The sequence below is a fragment of the Filicampus tigris genome, chromosome 7 (genome assembly GCF_054856515.1).
Source record: "Filicampus tigris isolate MCC_2025a chromosome 7, RoL_Ftig_1.0, whole genome shotgun sequence".
NCBI classification, from domain to species: Eukaryota; Metazoa; Chordata; class Actinopteri; order Syngnathiformes; family Syngnathidae; genus Filicampus; species Filicampus tigris.
Window position 1 is genome coordinate 7,241,695 of NC_141223.1, and position 17,056 is coordinate 7,258,750.

The 17,056-nt window shown below is 40.6% G+C and overlaps 1 protein-coding gene across 5 annotated transcripts in view; it reads right to left on the minus strand.

Moving 5' to 3' along the window:
- sphkap (SPHK1 interactor, AKAP domain containing) overlaps positions 1-17,056 on the minus strand; it is a 73,691-nt gene that overhangs the window by 9,324 nt on the left and 47,311 nt on the right. For 3 of the 5 annotated variants that reach the window (XM_086035549.1, XM_086035545.1, XM_086035547.1), the window contains 5 exons: positions 14,676-14,778; positions 13,237-13,347; positions 1,711-1,770; positions 1,292-1,432; positions 48-303 (listed from right to left, as the gene is read on the minus strand). In XM_086035549.1, the coding sequence (XP_085891675.1) occupies positions 48-303; positions 1,292-1,432; positions 1,711-1,770; positions 13,237-13,347; positions 14,676-14,778 (671 nt within the window). The remainder of the gene's footprint in view (positions 1-47; positions 304-1,291; positions 1,433-1,710; positions 1,771-13,236; positions 13,348-14,675; positions 14,779-17,056) is intronic. The other 2 variants (XM_086035546.1, XM_086035548.1) reach the window with 1 other exon arrangement.

A 17,056-nucleotide genomic window follows, 5' to 3' on the forward strand; every position in this document is an offset into this window, starting at 1 on the left:
GGACAGCAGAAAGCATATTTGAAATGACATATTCAGTCAAAATGTACCATTTCTAAAACCGTCATCCTCACTATCATCTCCCATGTGTTCTGAAGCTGTCAGGAAGTCTTCCTCGATGGATGAAACTGAACGATTGGTGTCATCATCAACCCGTTGTCTTATTTGCCCTTGATGAAGTTGTCTTTCTTTTCCCCACTGGAAACCTGCAAGGAACCTGTTGATCTCAAAGATAATGCTGCTTGGTTGGATGTAGCGCCTCTGCCCTGACCGCTGAAGAAGGCACACACCCGTGCTTCTCTGCTGCTGTTTAGGACGAGAATAAAAGAAATAGAATATAGGGCATAGATTAAAGTTTATTTTCTCAGACAAATGTTTTTTCTCCAGTAAAAAGAAAAATCTCTTACCTTGCTAACGGTTTCAACTGTCATTTGAGCCTTCATCAGAGCGGTCACTGCTTCTTGGTGTGATGTGTCTAAAAACAGCTGATCCTATTGGGGAACCTTCAAAATAAGGCTCCCCGACTTGATCAAAGCTGCGCAGTCACACCAGGAAGCAGTGACGAAGACTGACGTGATAGCTGAAACTAGATAGATAGATTTTTCTCTTGACTGGAGAAAAAACGTTTTGCCTGAAAAAAATAAATTTTTTAACCTATCTTTAAAAACAAGAAGACAAGATGAGCGCCATAGCACCTGACAATATACGGTATGTCACTACGGTAATAGGCAGAGCTGGACATTGTCTATCCGTCTATAACTTCTGGGCGGTATTTCCAGCCGACCCACGTGGCCCCAGTCCGTCCATCGTCAGCGAGAGCCAATTGGTGGCGAGAACATAATTTTCACGTCACACGCAGGCGCCGCACAAGCAGACGTTGCCAAATAAAGAAAAAAAAATCAACTAGAAACAACAGACACACACATGCACAGCGTGGTGATCTGTGAAATCAAAACAAAATTGGGCATATGTCATTGCGTCTGTGGGACGGCAAGGTTGACAACATTGTTTGATTTTTTATTTGTTTGGCTGCGTGTCAGGAGTGCATGTGACGTGGTACCAGTAAAAGTCTGTTCTCGGGTCATTAGCTGATTCGGACCAACCGGGCGGGTCGGAAATATATACGGAAACTCACGTGAACGGACTAAAGCATAGACGAATGCCCACCTCTGTTTATAGTTCAACAATGGTAAATGTTCTGTTTTAGAAAGATTTCACTGACAGAATGTTTCATGGTTCAATTCTCTCTGATCTCGAACTCAAACACTTTGGCCACAGAAACACCCAAAGTCACCTGAGAAGGAGTTGTTGGGCATGTTTGGCAAGTGTCGGATCCCTCAAGGCCATTGAGGAGGAGAATCTCATTTTCTCTTGGCTGGTGAGAAGTTAGTAATTCAACAAGTTTTGGCAGGTCTGGAGACACCAGTGCCAGTTTCTGTGGAGAAGAGCATGAAATATGGGTTCTCAGTAGTACCAGTGCATTGTCTCTTAATTAGTAACCCTCAAGATGATAGGAGATCAACGCCCATTGGGACCAGCTACCAAATCTACACATTATACAAACAAATCGACCATGATAATGACCCGATATCCGTAGCACATTGCCAGTGTTATGTAGCGCTAATGTTGGATTAAAATTAGTTTTTTATTGATTCATGTTTTAAAGGGGAAATACATGTGAGAGGAGCAAAAGAAAATAAGGTTTTTGCTCACCTTAATGATTTTGTCATCTCGACAATCTGTTTTCTGAGGGTCCAGATTCACAAAACACATCTGGAAAACACAGACAGAGAAGTTAAGAAATATGTTTGTTTACATCTTATGCTTACGCACATTTCAGCATTCATCCGTTGCTGCATCCAGGATTATAATTTTTTTGCAATGTGATTTGAGATTAAAATAAAAAAATCTGTCATGGCTGACAAAGGGGCTGTAAGGCAGTGGTCCCCTCCTTCATTTCCTTCTCTCCCGTTCTGTCACACTTGCTTCATCCTTTATTTCCCATCCCACCCAACTTCGTCTGTAGCTACAGCCTTAATGGTCTATGATGGAGTCCTCATGTCAGCGTGGGGAGCCTGGGACTGTTCACACAGCTGCAGTTTCATTCTCCAGCACACAGCCACTGATCTAAGTTGGCATAGTCAAGTACCTGCATGGCTAAATGGATGAAGCGGAGCTCCATTTGCAGAGGAGGAGGAATTAGATGGGAGGGGGCTCCCAGCTGAGCTTGTATACGCAACATGAATCGGTTGGGGGAGTGGGGGAGTGTCGTTTTTGAGTCACAGTCACGACATTTCTATATGTGTCTAATATCTAAGTGCTGCCATTCTTGTCAAACTTGCAGAGAAGTGAGTCATGGAGTCTTTCCTATGCAAAACACGCACAGGTGGAATCCTGCTGTCTCTCGTTTACTTCAACCATCACATTCACCACCTGCTGCAACCACCTCCTCTCCTCTAGATGTGCCAAAATAGATATATAATTTCAAATAATTACGGCTTGACATATCACCAGTTTGAGGAAGTCTTGTTTCAACTTTTCAACTGAACTTCAGAAGCTGTTAAAAACAACAATTAAAGAACAGCCTAAAAATAACTGAACTAATCAGTAAAATCTATTCATCACCCGGCCCTATATACGGTACACAAGTTTTTTTTGTCTCCTTACAAGTTCCTACTGCTAAGAACCAGAATTCATTTTGAATTCCATCCATCCATCCATTTTCTATAGTGCTTGCTTTCCCTCATTCGGGTCGAGGGTGAATTAAAGTTGATCAAAAATGGGTTTTTGGGGGATTCTGGATGACAATTAATTACACCTTTAGACAATTTAGACAATCGATGAACGTAATGCATGTTTTAGAATGCTGGAGGAAAGTGGATTACACAGGAAAAACGCATACAAGCTACGGAAGAACATTCAAATTCCACACAGGAAGGCCAGAGCCCAGATTCGAACCCTGAAAATCAGAACAACGAGGCCAATGCGTGACCCACTCATTCATTGTGCCATCTTTGAATTATACGGGTGGACAAAATTGTTGGTACCCCTCTGTTCATTTTTGTGTTTGTGAACATGGGGCTGATCTGTTTTGCCAAAAAGTTCTAGTTTTGCCTCATCTGCCCATAGGATAATCTCCCAGAAGCTTAGTGTGTTGTCAACATGCAGTTTGGCAAATATCAGTTTCACTTTTTGATCTGTTTTCAACAATTCGGTCCACCTTGTTCATTTCCCAAGAAGTCCACTTTGGCTTTAACAACAGCAGATGGTGCGATCTAACACTGATGTACCCTGAATTTGGAGTCCACCTTCAATTTCTTTGGAGGTTATTGTTCAGGGTTCTTTTGTTCCCATCCCTATTATCCGTCTCTTAATTTTGTCATTAATTTTCCTCCTGCGGCCACATTAAGGGAGGCTGGCTACAGTACCGTGGGTCTTATATTTCAGAATAGGTGAAATTTTAGTCACGGGAGCATCAAGCTGCTCGGAGATGGTCTCATAGCCTTTAGCTTTAAATAACCTGTCTTTAACTTTGTTCCTAATCTCCATTTAGACAATTCTCTTCTTCACTTCCTCTGGTCCATGTTTTTAGTGTGCTACACACCATGTCACCACCAACTCAGTGACTACGTATCACCCTTTAAATAGGCCCATTGACTGATTACAAGTTTGAAAACACCTGTGATGCTACACTCTAAAAACAGTAGGGATAAAACTAACACAATTTGGGGTTAAAAAATGGACTGATCCACTACTTGAGTCAATTTTACCCAACTTTCTGGTTGTTTTTTTGCAGAAAACAACCCAAGCAGTGGGTAGATTTTGTATAAAACAACCTAAGAAATTGGGCTGTTTTGTACAAAGCAACACAAGAAGGTGGGTCAAATTGACCCAATTAGTGGATCGGTCCACTTTTGAGCTCAAAATGTGTTATTTTTAACACAAATATTTTTGGGTGTAATTAGAAGACACAACAATTTTTTTTCTTTAAGAATTCATTTGAACCACAACTCAAAAGCAATCTGATTTCCATTTGTTAATATTCATGTTTTTTTTTTTAATTAACAGAAGGGTACCAACACTTTTGCCCATGTGTGTATCTAAAGGAAGAAAAAAAAATAACTGAGGTTAAAAGGTCAAATTATAACATGTTTTGCCAGAGCTTGACTTTGATTTGATGTGAAAGCTTTACGAATTTTGCATGCTAGCATCCCTCCCGAAGCTGTTATATTAATGCATAATGTATGTACAAGCAGCAGCAGCAGACGTCAGGAACCTCCGCTGGCCCACGTAATAATTGTAAGAGACGTTCTCATCTGCGCTGCGCAGCACAAAACGGAGCATTATTTGGAGGGAAAGAACAGATGGTGACTAGCGCAAAAAAATTGTGTTATGCAGTGAGGTGAAAGGCAAAATGTTTTGGACACTCTCGCTGTAGGAAATCAATGCCAGCATAAAGTGTCGGGTTAGATGTAGTCTCACAGAACTAAAACAAACACTCAAAAAGAAACATCAATTTTCTCCTTTGTCTTAGTGTTCCTACTCGAAGGGAGAGGGTCCGATTTTAGCGCTGTAAAATGTTACACACCTTTTTCAAATAATCTCGCCTGCTCACTGTATGTGCACTATTTGATGTGTTCAATGGTGATGAAAGACCTGCCCTTCTGCCCGTTAGAGTCATACCACAATACATTTAAAGCAGCCATATTTAGGGAAATATATACATAGTTTGGCTTTAATATGAACACATTATTCTTCCTGTCATAACCCCATCACCTCAGTTGAAAAAAATGCGGGTGAATAATTCATGTTTGACTTTGTGGAGGGTAGTGGGGGTATATTTGACCTCATCAAACAATGAGGGCCCCAGGCAGTTGATAGGAGGAGTCAAGGGAGATGCTCTGATTCGATCAGTTTGACACCACACGTAGCAGACAAAAATAAGAACATTTGTGTCAGACTGTCTCTGATTTAAGAAGGGACCATGTTGTTTTGTATGCAGTTGCTGTGGATGGAAATAGTCCACAAGCCCATGTAAAATGTCTGTCCTTGATGACGTAAAACTGTTGAATGATAAGGTTAATCGCAAATTACAATGAGGACCAAAATTTCAAAATTCGTCAATGTGGACAGACAGAGTTAACGAATATGTGGCAACGGACAAGCCACCCACGATGAGCAACTGAAACGCTGAACGGCACTATATAAGTTGCACCCCCATGCTCCAGTGTGCCATTTCACTCTTGAGTGGATTTGTCAAATGCAGAAGACGCTGTACATTTAGTGAATCCACATGCTCACATGCTGGATGTGAATTTTTGAAGATAACATTTTCTTTTAAAATATGGAGTGGAAAGCCGTTGGGGTTTCCCCTGTCTGCGGCCATTGGCATTGCAAATGAAAATCTCTCAGTTCTCAGTTGCATTTACCAGGATGAATCAAGGTTAAACAAATAAGTACATGAGTAAATAGATAAAAAAAAGGAGCAGAAGTGAAAAAAATGCATGTTGCAGTCGAAGTCAGGGGAGAGAAAGAATTTCCTAGAAATCCCATTTAACTTTTTCAAAGTAAAGAATATGGACAAAATATGACACAATATTGACAGTGGACAGGGATCTGGTTACGTGGTGCAAATATTAAAAAAATGAAATTAATAATAATAAAAAAATGTATGTAAGTGTCTGTGTGTGTAAAGCTCTTTTGGCAGTCACCGTATGATGTAGATACACTAATATATAGTGTAATAATAATAATTCATCAGATTTATAGCGCTTTTCTGGACAACCGGGCAGTCAAAGCACTCACAATGGATACATTATTCATGCACTCACGCATTCACACTCTGGCCTGGGACAGGCTGATGGAAGCGTGGCTTCCAGTTCGCGCCTACGGATGCTCCGACAACCACCAAACATTCACACCCAGCCGTACACCAGTGTGAGTGGCACTGGGGGCAAGGTGGGTGAGGTGAAAAGTGAACTCTCAGTGAACCGGTTACTGAAGGACCCGCTCTTACCTCTGAGCCACAGCCGCACCGTTTACCATTTTAATCAAATTGGATTTTTCTTCTGTCGGACTGTGACGTCTTTTTGTAATAGTTTTTTGTTGTTGTTTTTTTACAGATTGGCAATTGACAGACAGGTGGACCTGGACTGATTGACTGACGGACAGGTTCACAAGCCGGTGATGAATGATAATGAAGTCGACTAACCGAAATTAAGAAGTTGTAGAAGCCTTAGCTGCAATTGAATATTGCATTCCCCTACATTGCGATGTCGATATTGACTAATTCAGGGGTCACCAACTCCGGTCCTCGAGGGCACCTGTCCTGCAGGTTTTCAATCTCTCCCTGCTGCAACACACCTGTTAAAATGATCAGCTCATCAGCAAGCTCTTGAGAAGCCTGATAACGGTCCTGATCATTTTAACAGTTGTGTTACAGCAGGGAGAGATTGAAAACCTGCAGGACAGGTGCCCTCGAGGACCGGAGTTGGTGACCCCTGGACTAATTGTTCAGCCCTAACTACTACACCAACGAAAAAAGAGCTGAAAAGTAAAATGTTATGGGTCGGAAACCTTGGGAAATTTACTATGGAAACATAAAAAAAAACATCTGACTAAATTGAATGGAAAGTCACTGCATGGTAGAATCTGGGCCAATGCTCAAGTAATTGAGCCTACCATAAGCCTGAGTGCTGAACAGAATTTTACATCCTGCATGTGTGTACCATACGCGTGTCCCAGACTGCAGCAGCTGAGGAAAACACAGACTGGTTCTTATTGTCCTGGGATATTTACACATAAATCCCAATTTGCATAAAATCTTATACGAATGTACAGTGACCAGCTGCCAGTTTGCTTTCATCACTTGCCCACAAATAAATCTTATGTTCCTATACAATAATTTCTGCATAGACTTGGACAATATACAAAACCATTACTAAATATTTCAGGCTCATTTAACGATCAAAGATTTGTCCTGCTCTCTCTGGCTCTCTCTCTCTCTCCCTCTCTCTCTCATACTCCCACACACAGCTGCTGCTCTGATTCTTTCCTTCTTGCTTTTGCTTTTACTGTGACTCCTGTTTCGTTTCAGATTGACTCTTGAATTCAATGTGCACTTGTGATATGCATGCCCTTCTTTTGCCAGCTCAAATATAAACCTATAACCCAAATGAAATCACTCAGTAATGCAGGTATTGGCAGCTTGCGAAAACGATTATAGAAGATGAGAGCACAACATCTGAAATGATTTTTTTTTTAAACAGACTTATTTATGGGCTCCAACAGTCACAGCCCAATTTTCTTTGCTTTCTTCTTCTTCCTGCATTTACTAGCTGGATCCTTAGTGTCCTAGATTTGCTAATTTGAGTTGAAATGGCATTCTCGATCAATATGAAGATCGACTGTTTTTTGTTTTTGTTTTTTTTATTAAAAAAATAATAAGATGGCTTTGCAGATGAAGAAAAAATCCTCATTAGTACACATGTTTTAACAGTCAGTGTAGTAAACTGGGGATGAATTATGCACAAATCAACACAAACATGCGCGCACACATGCACACGCATTTGCACACGCATACACTCACAGACTCTTTAAACCAAGAGTCTTAAAGCTGTCAGTTATTAATGAAAACAGCATTTAATTTGGCTTGGATTGATTACGTTGCTCTTCTATGCAAACAGTTTTTACCTGCCGCATTATTTTACACATCTCATGCAGCTGCCTGTCAGATTTGATTTCTGATTTGTGTCCCAGTAACAAGCCAATGCAGGTCCCAAGAATTGAGTGATTAAAAAACGGGTGAGTTTAGGGCAGTCATCTTGGGAAAAAGATCCAATGTTTTTTTCGGAAGCCGATCCTTGGATCCCAATTATTTGCGCGTACGACGAATGGTCTGAGGAGGTTGGAAATCGTTTGCAGAGTACGCAGATATTCCGCTACGAACATACTGATGAATTGCAGATTAGCGTGTCATAGTTGCGTAAACACAGTTTAAGTACAAATTTGAGCAATTGCGCTTGTTAGTGAACGAGCCCCATTGTGCGTAGCACCTTGAACTCACTTGCAATTATTTTTGTCAGTAATTTGCTATGCTTAATATAAATACAACATCAATAAGCTTTTAATGTCCCAGCTTGCCCATATATGCATAATGCATGCATAATTAAACACATGAAAACATTAGATGAGTGTTCTTCGGGTATCTTCAGTGCAAGAATGTTTATCTTCACTGAAGCATTGTGCTTTTAGAGGCTCGACAACTTTGAATACCTTTCAAGACGCCAATTCTCAAATTGTCCACAAGAATGTCCAAGTAGGTCCATGTGCATTTTCAGAGATAAAAAAATAATAATATCACACAACGGCAGTGGAAAAAGCTCACAGCAGGTTATGCACAGCTCCACAGAGGTGGGTGTAGAATGGGGTTTTGGTGTTAGAAATGTTCTGTCTTCACATTTGAAGAAGTGCTAAGATGTTTCCTCACGCAGCTGTCAAAATGTTTACCATTGGAAATGCAACCATTTATAATTATTACTATTCATTTCGTGCTCTTTATCATACTGAGAGGTATGACGTGGCTTCAGAGACTTGACCTTGGTATGATGCAGCTTAGTTGTAGATCACTGCCAGCAAAACAGTTGAACATTGTAGATTGCGTGTAGTGTTGGCTACAGTTTTAAATATGGTGGAGACGGATGTATTTCAAAGAGGTTTTTGCGCTTTAGCTACCTCTGACGGTTTTCACCATGGAAAATTTGGGAGAGCACCGCAAGCGTAAAATGAAGTTTGAAGTGATGGAATTGGAATCGCTAGTGGAAGACAAACAAACATACTACGGCAAATTTGGTTGTCTTCCACAAGAGAAATCTTTGGCTCCCATGGTTTTGGAGAATCCGGCAACCGCATGAAAAAGCATATTTTGTTTGTATTAATCATCCTGAGCGCATGGCAACTGGAGGTGTCAGCCCTTATTAATTAAAGGAGAAATCAACCCAAACATATTTTTTTCAAGAATATGTTCCTAGCAGACCCACTATTTGAAACTTAACGATTTATATTGTGTTTGTAGAATATGAGTTAAGCAGCAAAATCCACCCGTTTTTAGCCATCTCAGGAGGCGGCCATTTTGTCACTTCTGTCGACTGAAAATGACATCACAACTACTCGGGGCTCAGGTAACGACCAATCACGGCTCAGCTTCAGAAAACAGGTCAACCGTGATTGGTCGTTATCTGAGTCCTGAGCACTTGTGATATCATTTTCAATCGACAGAAGTGACAAAATGGCCGCCCCCAGAGATGGCTAAAGGCAGGTATATTAACTCTTATTCCACAAACTCCAATATTCATCAGAATACCTTGTTTCAACTAGTTGACTTGCAAAGAACATATTCTTGAAAAAAATATGTTTGGGTTGACTTCCCCTTGCATTGCAATTAAAATTTGAGAGAGGCTAGTCCCAATCATCACCGTGTACAGATATGACCCAGATGCAGTGAAATCTAATATTTCATAAAGAAACCCTAGGTCTTCACCTGATCTTACTAGACTGGCTTGTTTCATAACAAAGCAGTGATTTAATCGGATCACAACTCATCTCATACTGTACAACTGTGTTTAGCGTGAAGACAGGCGTTAAGAGTGAGGTTACAGTCAAAGATGATCATGTTTAAAATAACAAGCTTTGTCTTCCTGTCGTAAGTCAACGCTCCAGCTGTGGCTGATGGCATATTTATTCTGCTCTCTGGGCAGGGAAAGGATATGTCACAATGTGGAAACATGCTTGAATCTAATGACAAATGGATTGCTATCTAGCTTCCAAGAAGGAGGCCAATTGGTGTGAGCAATGGACTGTTAGGATAGAAAATTCTGTCAATGGCAAGAATTTAAAAAACAGGAAAGTCCAAAATTCACTTTTATATGTTAGATAATCAAGTGCCGTATCATAATAATATAAATCCAGAATTAGATCAAATGTAATTAAGTTCACTTTCTCTCTACCAAACAGTACAATATGTCATTGTCAAAATTCTCATGTCAAATATCTCTGGGTTGAGATGAGGTTCAGTGTGGTAAAATGTGAGTGACTGATTAAAGCTGACAACATCCTGCTGCCAGAGGTGGGTGAGGGAAAAAATGAAGATTGGATTGGATTGTTTTCATATTTTATGAATCCCATACTTTTTGCTTTCCCTATTTTGGGAATATTTTTTTTAACAACTAAAAATATATGAAGATTGAAGTTGTATCAAAAGTGTATCAAATTCAATAAAACAAACAAACAAACAAAATCACTGCATTCACTGATTCAGAGCGATGGCAGCTGATGGAATTTTAATGGGATCAATGCTCTAAAACACGTTGGCTGCCGTGTCACTGAAAATCATGATGCGCCGCCATAACCATGCACGGGGGAGGGGGGAAAAAAGAAAAAGTTGTGCGAACGGACTGAGTAGACAAACCGAACCAAAAAGTTGAGTTGGGGTGAGTGTTCACTTTGGCGGAAGCTATTGTAATATATTTTATTAGGTGCAGTATTCTAGGACCAAAAACTGAAATAACACAGGAACACGTACTCGGACCCTTGTGATTTTTTAAGACGTTAAAACTTTGATTGGAGGCTACAATTCACCCTATTTTGCAGCTGAATACTAGAGGTTTCAATCACATGTGATAGTGTTTGATCCAAATATTCAAACAACAATTAAAGAAAATGCAATCTCAGCGCAAGCACCTATTCGACAAACAAATCAAAGGCAACCATCAAAGCAATTGTGCCAATGATTGCTTTGATCCATTATCAAGAGCACCGTTAGCAATGCTTTGTCACTACAAAGAAAACAGTGTAATTTCTTTTTGAAGTAAAACTGCGGTTTAGGTGCCACACTCAAATTCATTTCACAATCCATCTCTGACAATTTCTTTGTGTTTTCCACTTTGCCGTCTTTTTGCTTCCGTATACAGTTCCGTTTGTGAGTGAAAAGCTATCGTCTCAGAGGCGGTATCATCAATTGCATGCCCCCGTTTGATTGACTGATTGGCCTCGTAATGTGTGGAAAGCCCAATCGAGAATTAAGTCGGAGGAGCAATTTGTCACTTCAAATTCTGAGAGTGATGCTGTGGGAGGATGGGTTGCATCTGTTTATGTTCACATGACAAGAATTCTGTTAATAAAGAAAACAAATGACCGTGGACTGAAGTTCTACATCTTCAAATTGAAGGTGGGAGTATTTGAAGAAGAAGCACCTTGTTCTGCTGACATTGCTGTCTGTCTTGTTTTGCATTGAATGACCTAACAAAAGTGTCCCTTTTGGTAATTAATTGCTTAACACGCAACTGCCCTTCACGTAAGTCGTGGGGCCCTATTTTTGTGCCCATTGCAGGTGTAGCGTAAAACACAGTCTAACATGTGCACACGAGTGGAGTTTTTTTGTTTTTTTGGTATTTGGATGGACGGGTGCAGGTAGAAGGGGGTGTTTGCGCCGTAGAGGGAGGGAAACGCAGCCGATTCGTTTGCCATCCAATGCAGGCGGCTCCCCTCATTGCCTTTAAATTCAGCGCAGAGAGAGCTGCACGGCATGTAGTGTAGATGCAATAGATCAGCGTGAGCAAAGTAGATTTAAAAGTAACTGCAAGAAGATCTCCACTTGCAGAAGATGTAAAGTTGGCCACTGTGGATGGGACTTGGAGACCAGACCATCCGTGTGTGACCACCTGAACCCATAGATGTGCCGCACGGTCATTAGGATGCTATTAAAAAAATCTTAAAAGGATATTGATAATAATTCATCCAATGAATTTATTTCTACAGTGATTCACAGTGATTGCCCCATGCTGTTGTCATATTTATGAATGAAATATGATGACATCCACCACACGTCCGCAGAGCTCAGAATATGTCTGCTTGCACCTCGATCAAGTTAACAAAAATGGTGTTACACTACCTGCGCCACAACTTAGACCTGATTTGAGCTAGTCTAGAATGTACTCTACTTTTGGTCACCGAATCGTCAGATGCTCTGACGGCATGAAATAGAATACGGCGGTTTGCCTATCAAGGCATAGCGAGGTCTACCTATTTCACAAACACACACACCCCAGCAGGAAAATGAAGATGCGCCCGTATTTACGCCAGTCTATTTTTTGTCACCAAATAGTCAGGTGCGCTAGGGGCGCGCTAAGCTAGGTGCAATGCGGTCATAAACATGATAAACTAGACTTCTCCCTGCACGAAAAATGAAGATGCAGCCATTTTTACGCCGAGCGCGCCTGCCTACCGAAATAGGGCCCGTAGTGTGTAACCCCCCTGAGCTAGTAGTTAAGTGGTAACTCATGATGCTCTCATGCGAGGCTTTCTCCTGAGACTTCAGCGCAGCGCGTATCCAAAGTATTAACTTCACAATATTGTTTTGCTTTTTCACTGGCAGGATAATAGTACAGTTATGGCAAAATGGGAAAATGTGATGACACTAGGACTAAAAATGGAATTCAAAGCGACATACTAAATTCACATTGCGATCAATCCAGATGCGATCTTAGGGCCTCATTTTGGAGAAAAAGAGGAGAGTATGAGTTTTCGGGGCTAAAGGTGAGCAACTTGATTTCACCTCGAGGAGATGAAATGCAGTCTTATTATCAGGCTGCCGCTGATGCGTGGGTCTTTTTCATTAAGACTACATTTCACATCATGTTCTGAGAGACAGTGGCCTCTCTATTTCTGAAGTTCTATTTAAACTTTAACCTACAAAGAGAATCAAATTGAGTCCTTTGTTAAAAAGGTCTTGAATATAGCACTATGATGAAACATCTTCTGTGATGAAACAATATGAACCACAGATATTTTGTTGTTATTACGTTTTGCAACTCAGTTGGATCCCTTTAGTTTCTATTGTTATGCCTCTATTCGATTCCCTTTTTTTTTCCTTTGTGAGTGAAACCATTGCGGCAAATGGTTGCATTGCACTGCTTGGTTTTTGCACTACAGGCAAAGCATGAGTCCTTTGCGAACAAAAGACAGCCATGCCGACAGTGAGCATCAACAATATGTTTTCACGACTATCGAGAGTGCGCGCGGCCAGTGAAGCATCAAATCTTAGTTTTCACAGTGAGAGTTCAAACTGTTGCCCCGCTGTCGTTTCAGGCTTCTGGAACTTGAGGATTCTATACAAGAAGTGACAAGGTTCATCTATGTTGCCAAAGGGTGCACATGTTTCATCATCCACAGTCTGCTACTCACCATGGTGCAGCTGCCCTCTGTGTTGTCATCCAGCAGGCCCAGTCGGCACAGAGCTTTGTCATTCCTCAGCCAATAGTCTGACGAGTCCAGCACGCTGTTACTGCACAGAACCTGCCGCGCAATGAATCACCTCTGAGGTACAACACACACGTATGTGCACAAACACTTTAGGAATCACCCATTTATTTTCAAAAGTTTCCTTGAGGTCAATGGGATCAATTGACCTTTCTAAAGGGCCTCTGGTTCTCCAAAGCCCACAATCAATAACCTTTCAGCTAACCAGACAATGCACATTCAATATGTAATTGCAATAGTGATTATCTTATCCCAGGAGATACATGTCAATGAAGATGATAAAAGTTGCCTTTGTCAAGATTGTCCCGGCTGGCTAATGTTAAGGACTACCAGTTCGATACACAATCCTGAAATAACACCACCTTTGCGCCTGCTAGCTTTTCTCCACTCTCAATATGGCATAGTCATGTGTCATTATATTAAGGATTTTTTTGGGGAAGAACTGGTACAATTATATTTCTGTTTTTCGCTTCACACATTTCTTTCCTGTGAGATTTGTCACATTGTTGGAAGATTTGCCTGAAAAAAAAAGAACAACTCAACTAATGGAGAGTATTATAGGATTCCAGATATGTAGCCCATTAAGGTTTATTTATTTATTTATTTATTTATTTATTTTAATTTAACTAATTCACTGCCAGACATTTTCAGACCCTCTTTTACCCTCATGTTTGAAAAATATTGAAAAAAATATAAATAGGTTCCTGGGGTTGAATGGCTGGACTGTGAAAAGACAAATAAATACGTCAATGGCAGTGAATGAGTGAAAAAGATCCCTGCAAATATTATTTTGCGCCTTGCTTTTTCTCACTGTGTGTTTTTAGTTGACATACCATGTCCCCTTATGATTCCAATGCACCCTCAAGAGTAAACCATCTGTGCAGATCCTTAGCCAGTTAATGGTGACATAGACTAGGCTGAATGAATGCAATCGCATATTAAAAGCATGATCAGAACCTGCAGCCCAATAATTAGACACCTTGCATCTTTACAGAACATTCAAGTAAGTGGAAAGCGGTTTAGATGGAGCTGCAGGCAAATGTGCACAGTAAGTGTGAGGGTAACTGCACACAAATGTACAGAGGAAGGCACAACTAAACCCACACACACTTTAAAAGGAAATTCAATTTGGTATTCACCCCAGTCCAATGATCTGTTCTAGTTCTCCTCCTTTCCACCTGGACGAGGGAAACGACAAATCTTCGTGTCTACCTGAAGGCCTGGCAGTTGCGCCTATTGCGCTACCTCACAAGAAATGGAAACTGGTATACACATGTCAAGAACCCATGCAGCAGACAAATGTAGGGCCCCACTTAGATGAGGATATATTATTTCCCTCCGTGACTCCATTTTTTTTTTCTTACCTTCTTACAAGCACTGATGGTGGAGGCCACTGTGCTTTCTGTGCTGCTTCCCTCTACCTCCACAGACTCAGAGTCTTCAAACATGGCAGACGATTGGAAGTTACTGTCAGACAAAATACAAGGATAGTCTTTGTCGGAGCAAATTCTTGTCAAATCTTCCACACCTTGCTTTTGATAAGTCTTGGAACACGAGGACAGGTTTAGTGTGGCGCTGGCTTGAGTCGCAAACTGCCTGACACTTGTGTTCAAACTTCCGATGAGAAAATTGAAGATGGGGCCGAAACCTTCAGCCCCACCAAGACAAGATCTGATTGTTGTTATTTTGTTTTAATGAAACAAGTGCCAGAAAACTTGGATAATGATTATAACCTTTTAAACAGATGAGTGATAATAAGTCCCTTCAAATCTGACTGATGATTGCGGGTCGAAAACTGGTGGATAATTAAAGATTAAACTCTGATTTCAATGTGTTCAGCACTGATGACTCAAAAAAAAAAAAACCACCTCATACCGTGAATGGAAAGTTTTAGCGGTTTTGAGACCTTGAAACAGGCAACAGGCCCATGCCTAGCCCCAAGTTTTTAGCGAGTACAAAGAACTGAAAACAAAACAGCATTCCATTGAACTTTCAGTTGAGAAGGCAGTACTTCATCACCAAGCAACCAAAGTAATGTGTAATTTGCCACTTAGAGCGAAGCCTCATTATTTGATAGGTTGACCCATCCCACATGCTTAAAACAAAGTTCAACTGATTAAAACACATGGGTTTAACTGTTTTCCCGGCGTTTGACAAACAGCTGAAAATTCAAGCGCAACTCCCACCTTGAAGGACATTACATGCAGTCAGGAAGTATATTGTAAAAACTCATGAAAAAAAAGAACGATTGTTTAATGACGAAACACAATAGCATGGCAACACTGCAGTATGCGTCTCGGTGAATGAATTGCGACATCACAAGTCATGTTTGCCCGTGTGCCGCATGCAGAGGACATACAGGCAAACGTGATTTGTGATGTCACAATTCATGCTTGCTCGCAAGCATATTTTTAGAAATGCGTAGCTCACAGAAGATTTACTTGGTTGTGTAACTTCACATTTGATGGGACTCAGCTATTTGTTTATAAGCAATTAAAAAGTCAATTCTCCATCACATATCGCATAACATTGGCTTCTTGCTCGCTTTGCTAGACTTGACTTTGACAAATCGTGTGGGGGGGAAAAGCAAAAATATCAGTTAGGAATACTTTATCTCTCAATGGCAGCTATAAAATAACAGAACAACCAAAGCTTGTTTGCAATTGCAGTGACATGGATCAATTTCACGAAGAAATAAGATACAGGTGCAGATGGAAGAGAGAGCAGTTGTCTTTTTGTGCCTTACATATTTCAAAGCTGATTATAAGCTTTTCCTTTTAAAAGCCTGAGGATCACCAACCCCTTATTTGATCTTAATGAACATTGCCCAGAGTAAACGGTGGTGTCAAGGGAAAAGTGAGTAAACTGGGAATGGAGGGACAAGACGATGTACGGGAGGGGAGATAAGTGGATCTGATGGGCTATTAAGTGCTATCTCGAAGGCGCACATCAAAACACCTGACAACAAGTGTGCCCAATTTTGCCGAGATTGGTGCTAGGAATCTGTAACTATGCCAAAGAAGCAGTGACGTGTCTGCCATTCATATTTTACACAGAGCAGATTATTGTAGGGACAGTTGCTGTTGTTTCTTTTCATTCTAATCTGTTTTTTATCGAATCATTTCCTTACTTGTGTCGGACTTCCTGTTCCCGACTTTTTAATGAAGGGGCACTGTCTGACCCATGTTTATCTTTCAAGAAGCCAAGCGAGAGTGGGTGTCAATTTCTGGGCAGTTTTCATTGAGTTCTAAGAACTTTGCATGGTAACAAGTGGATAAATGTGATCTAAAGAGGAAAAACACTCAGTCCTAGTGATCGTTCAACAAATTTCACTTGCAATGTTTTAGAATTAATAGAAGATTATTTGTTTTAAATGTATTTATTGATTCAGTTTGTGGATTTATTCACTGTGCAGAAGACACAATTGAACAATTATTTCAAGGTCAGTCCTTGTGCCCACTGCCCAGTATTTTCTTTTTTTTTGTTTTTTGTCACATGAAGACAACTTAGTGAGAGTGCTGAAATTTTATTTCTGTAGCTAAACCAGCCACCACTGCATATTTTCTCCATTTGAAAGTGGAGCTTTTCAAATAGAACAAGCAAGGTACCACGCAGGCACAAGCCTTTTTTCATACACAGGAAAATAAGGTTAATTTTCAATCTAAAGAATAGAGAAGGAACATTTCATCCATCAGACCAGCTCTATAACATCTTGTTAAATGCCCCAGTGGTGCTGGCTTTGAAC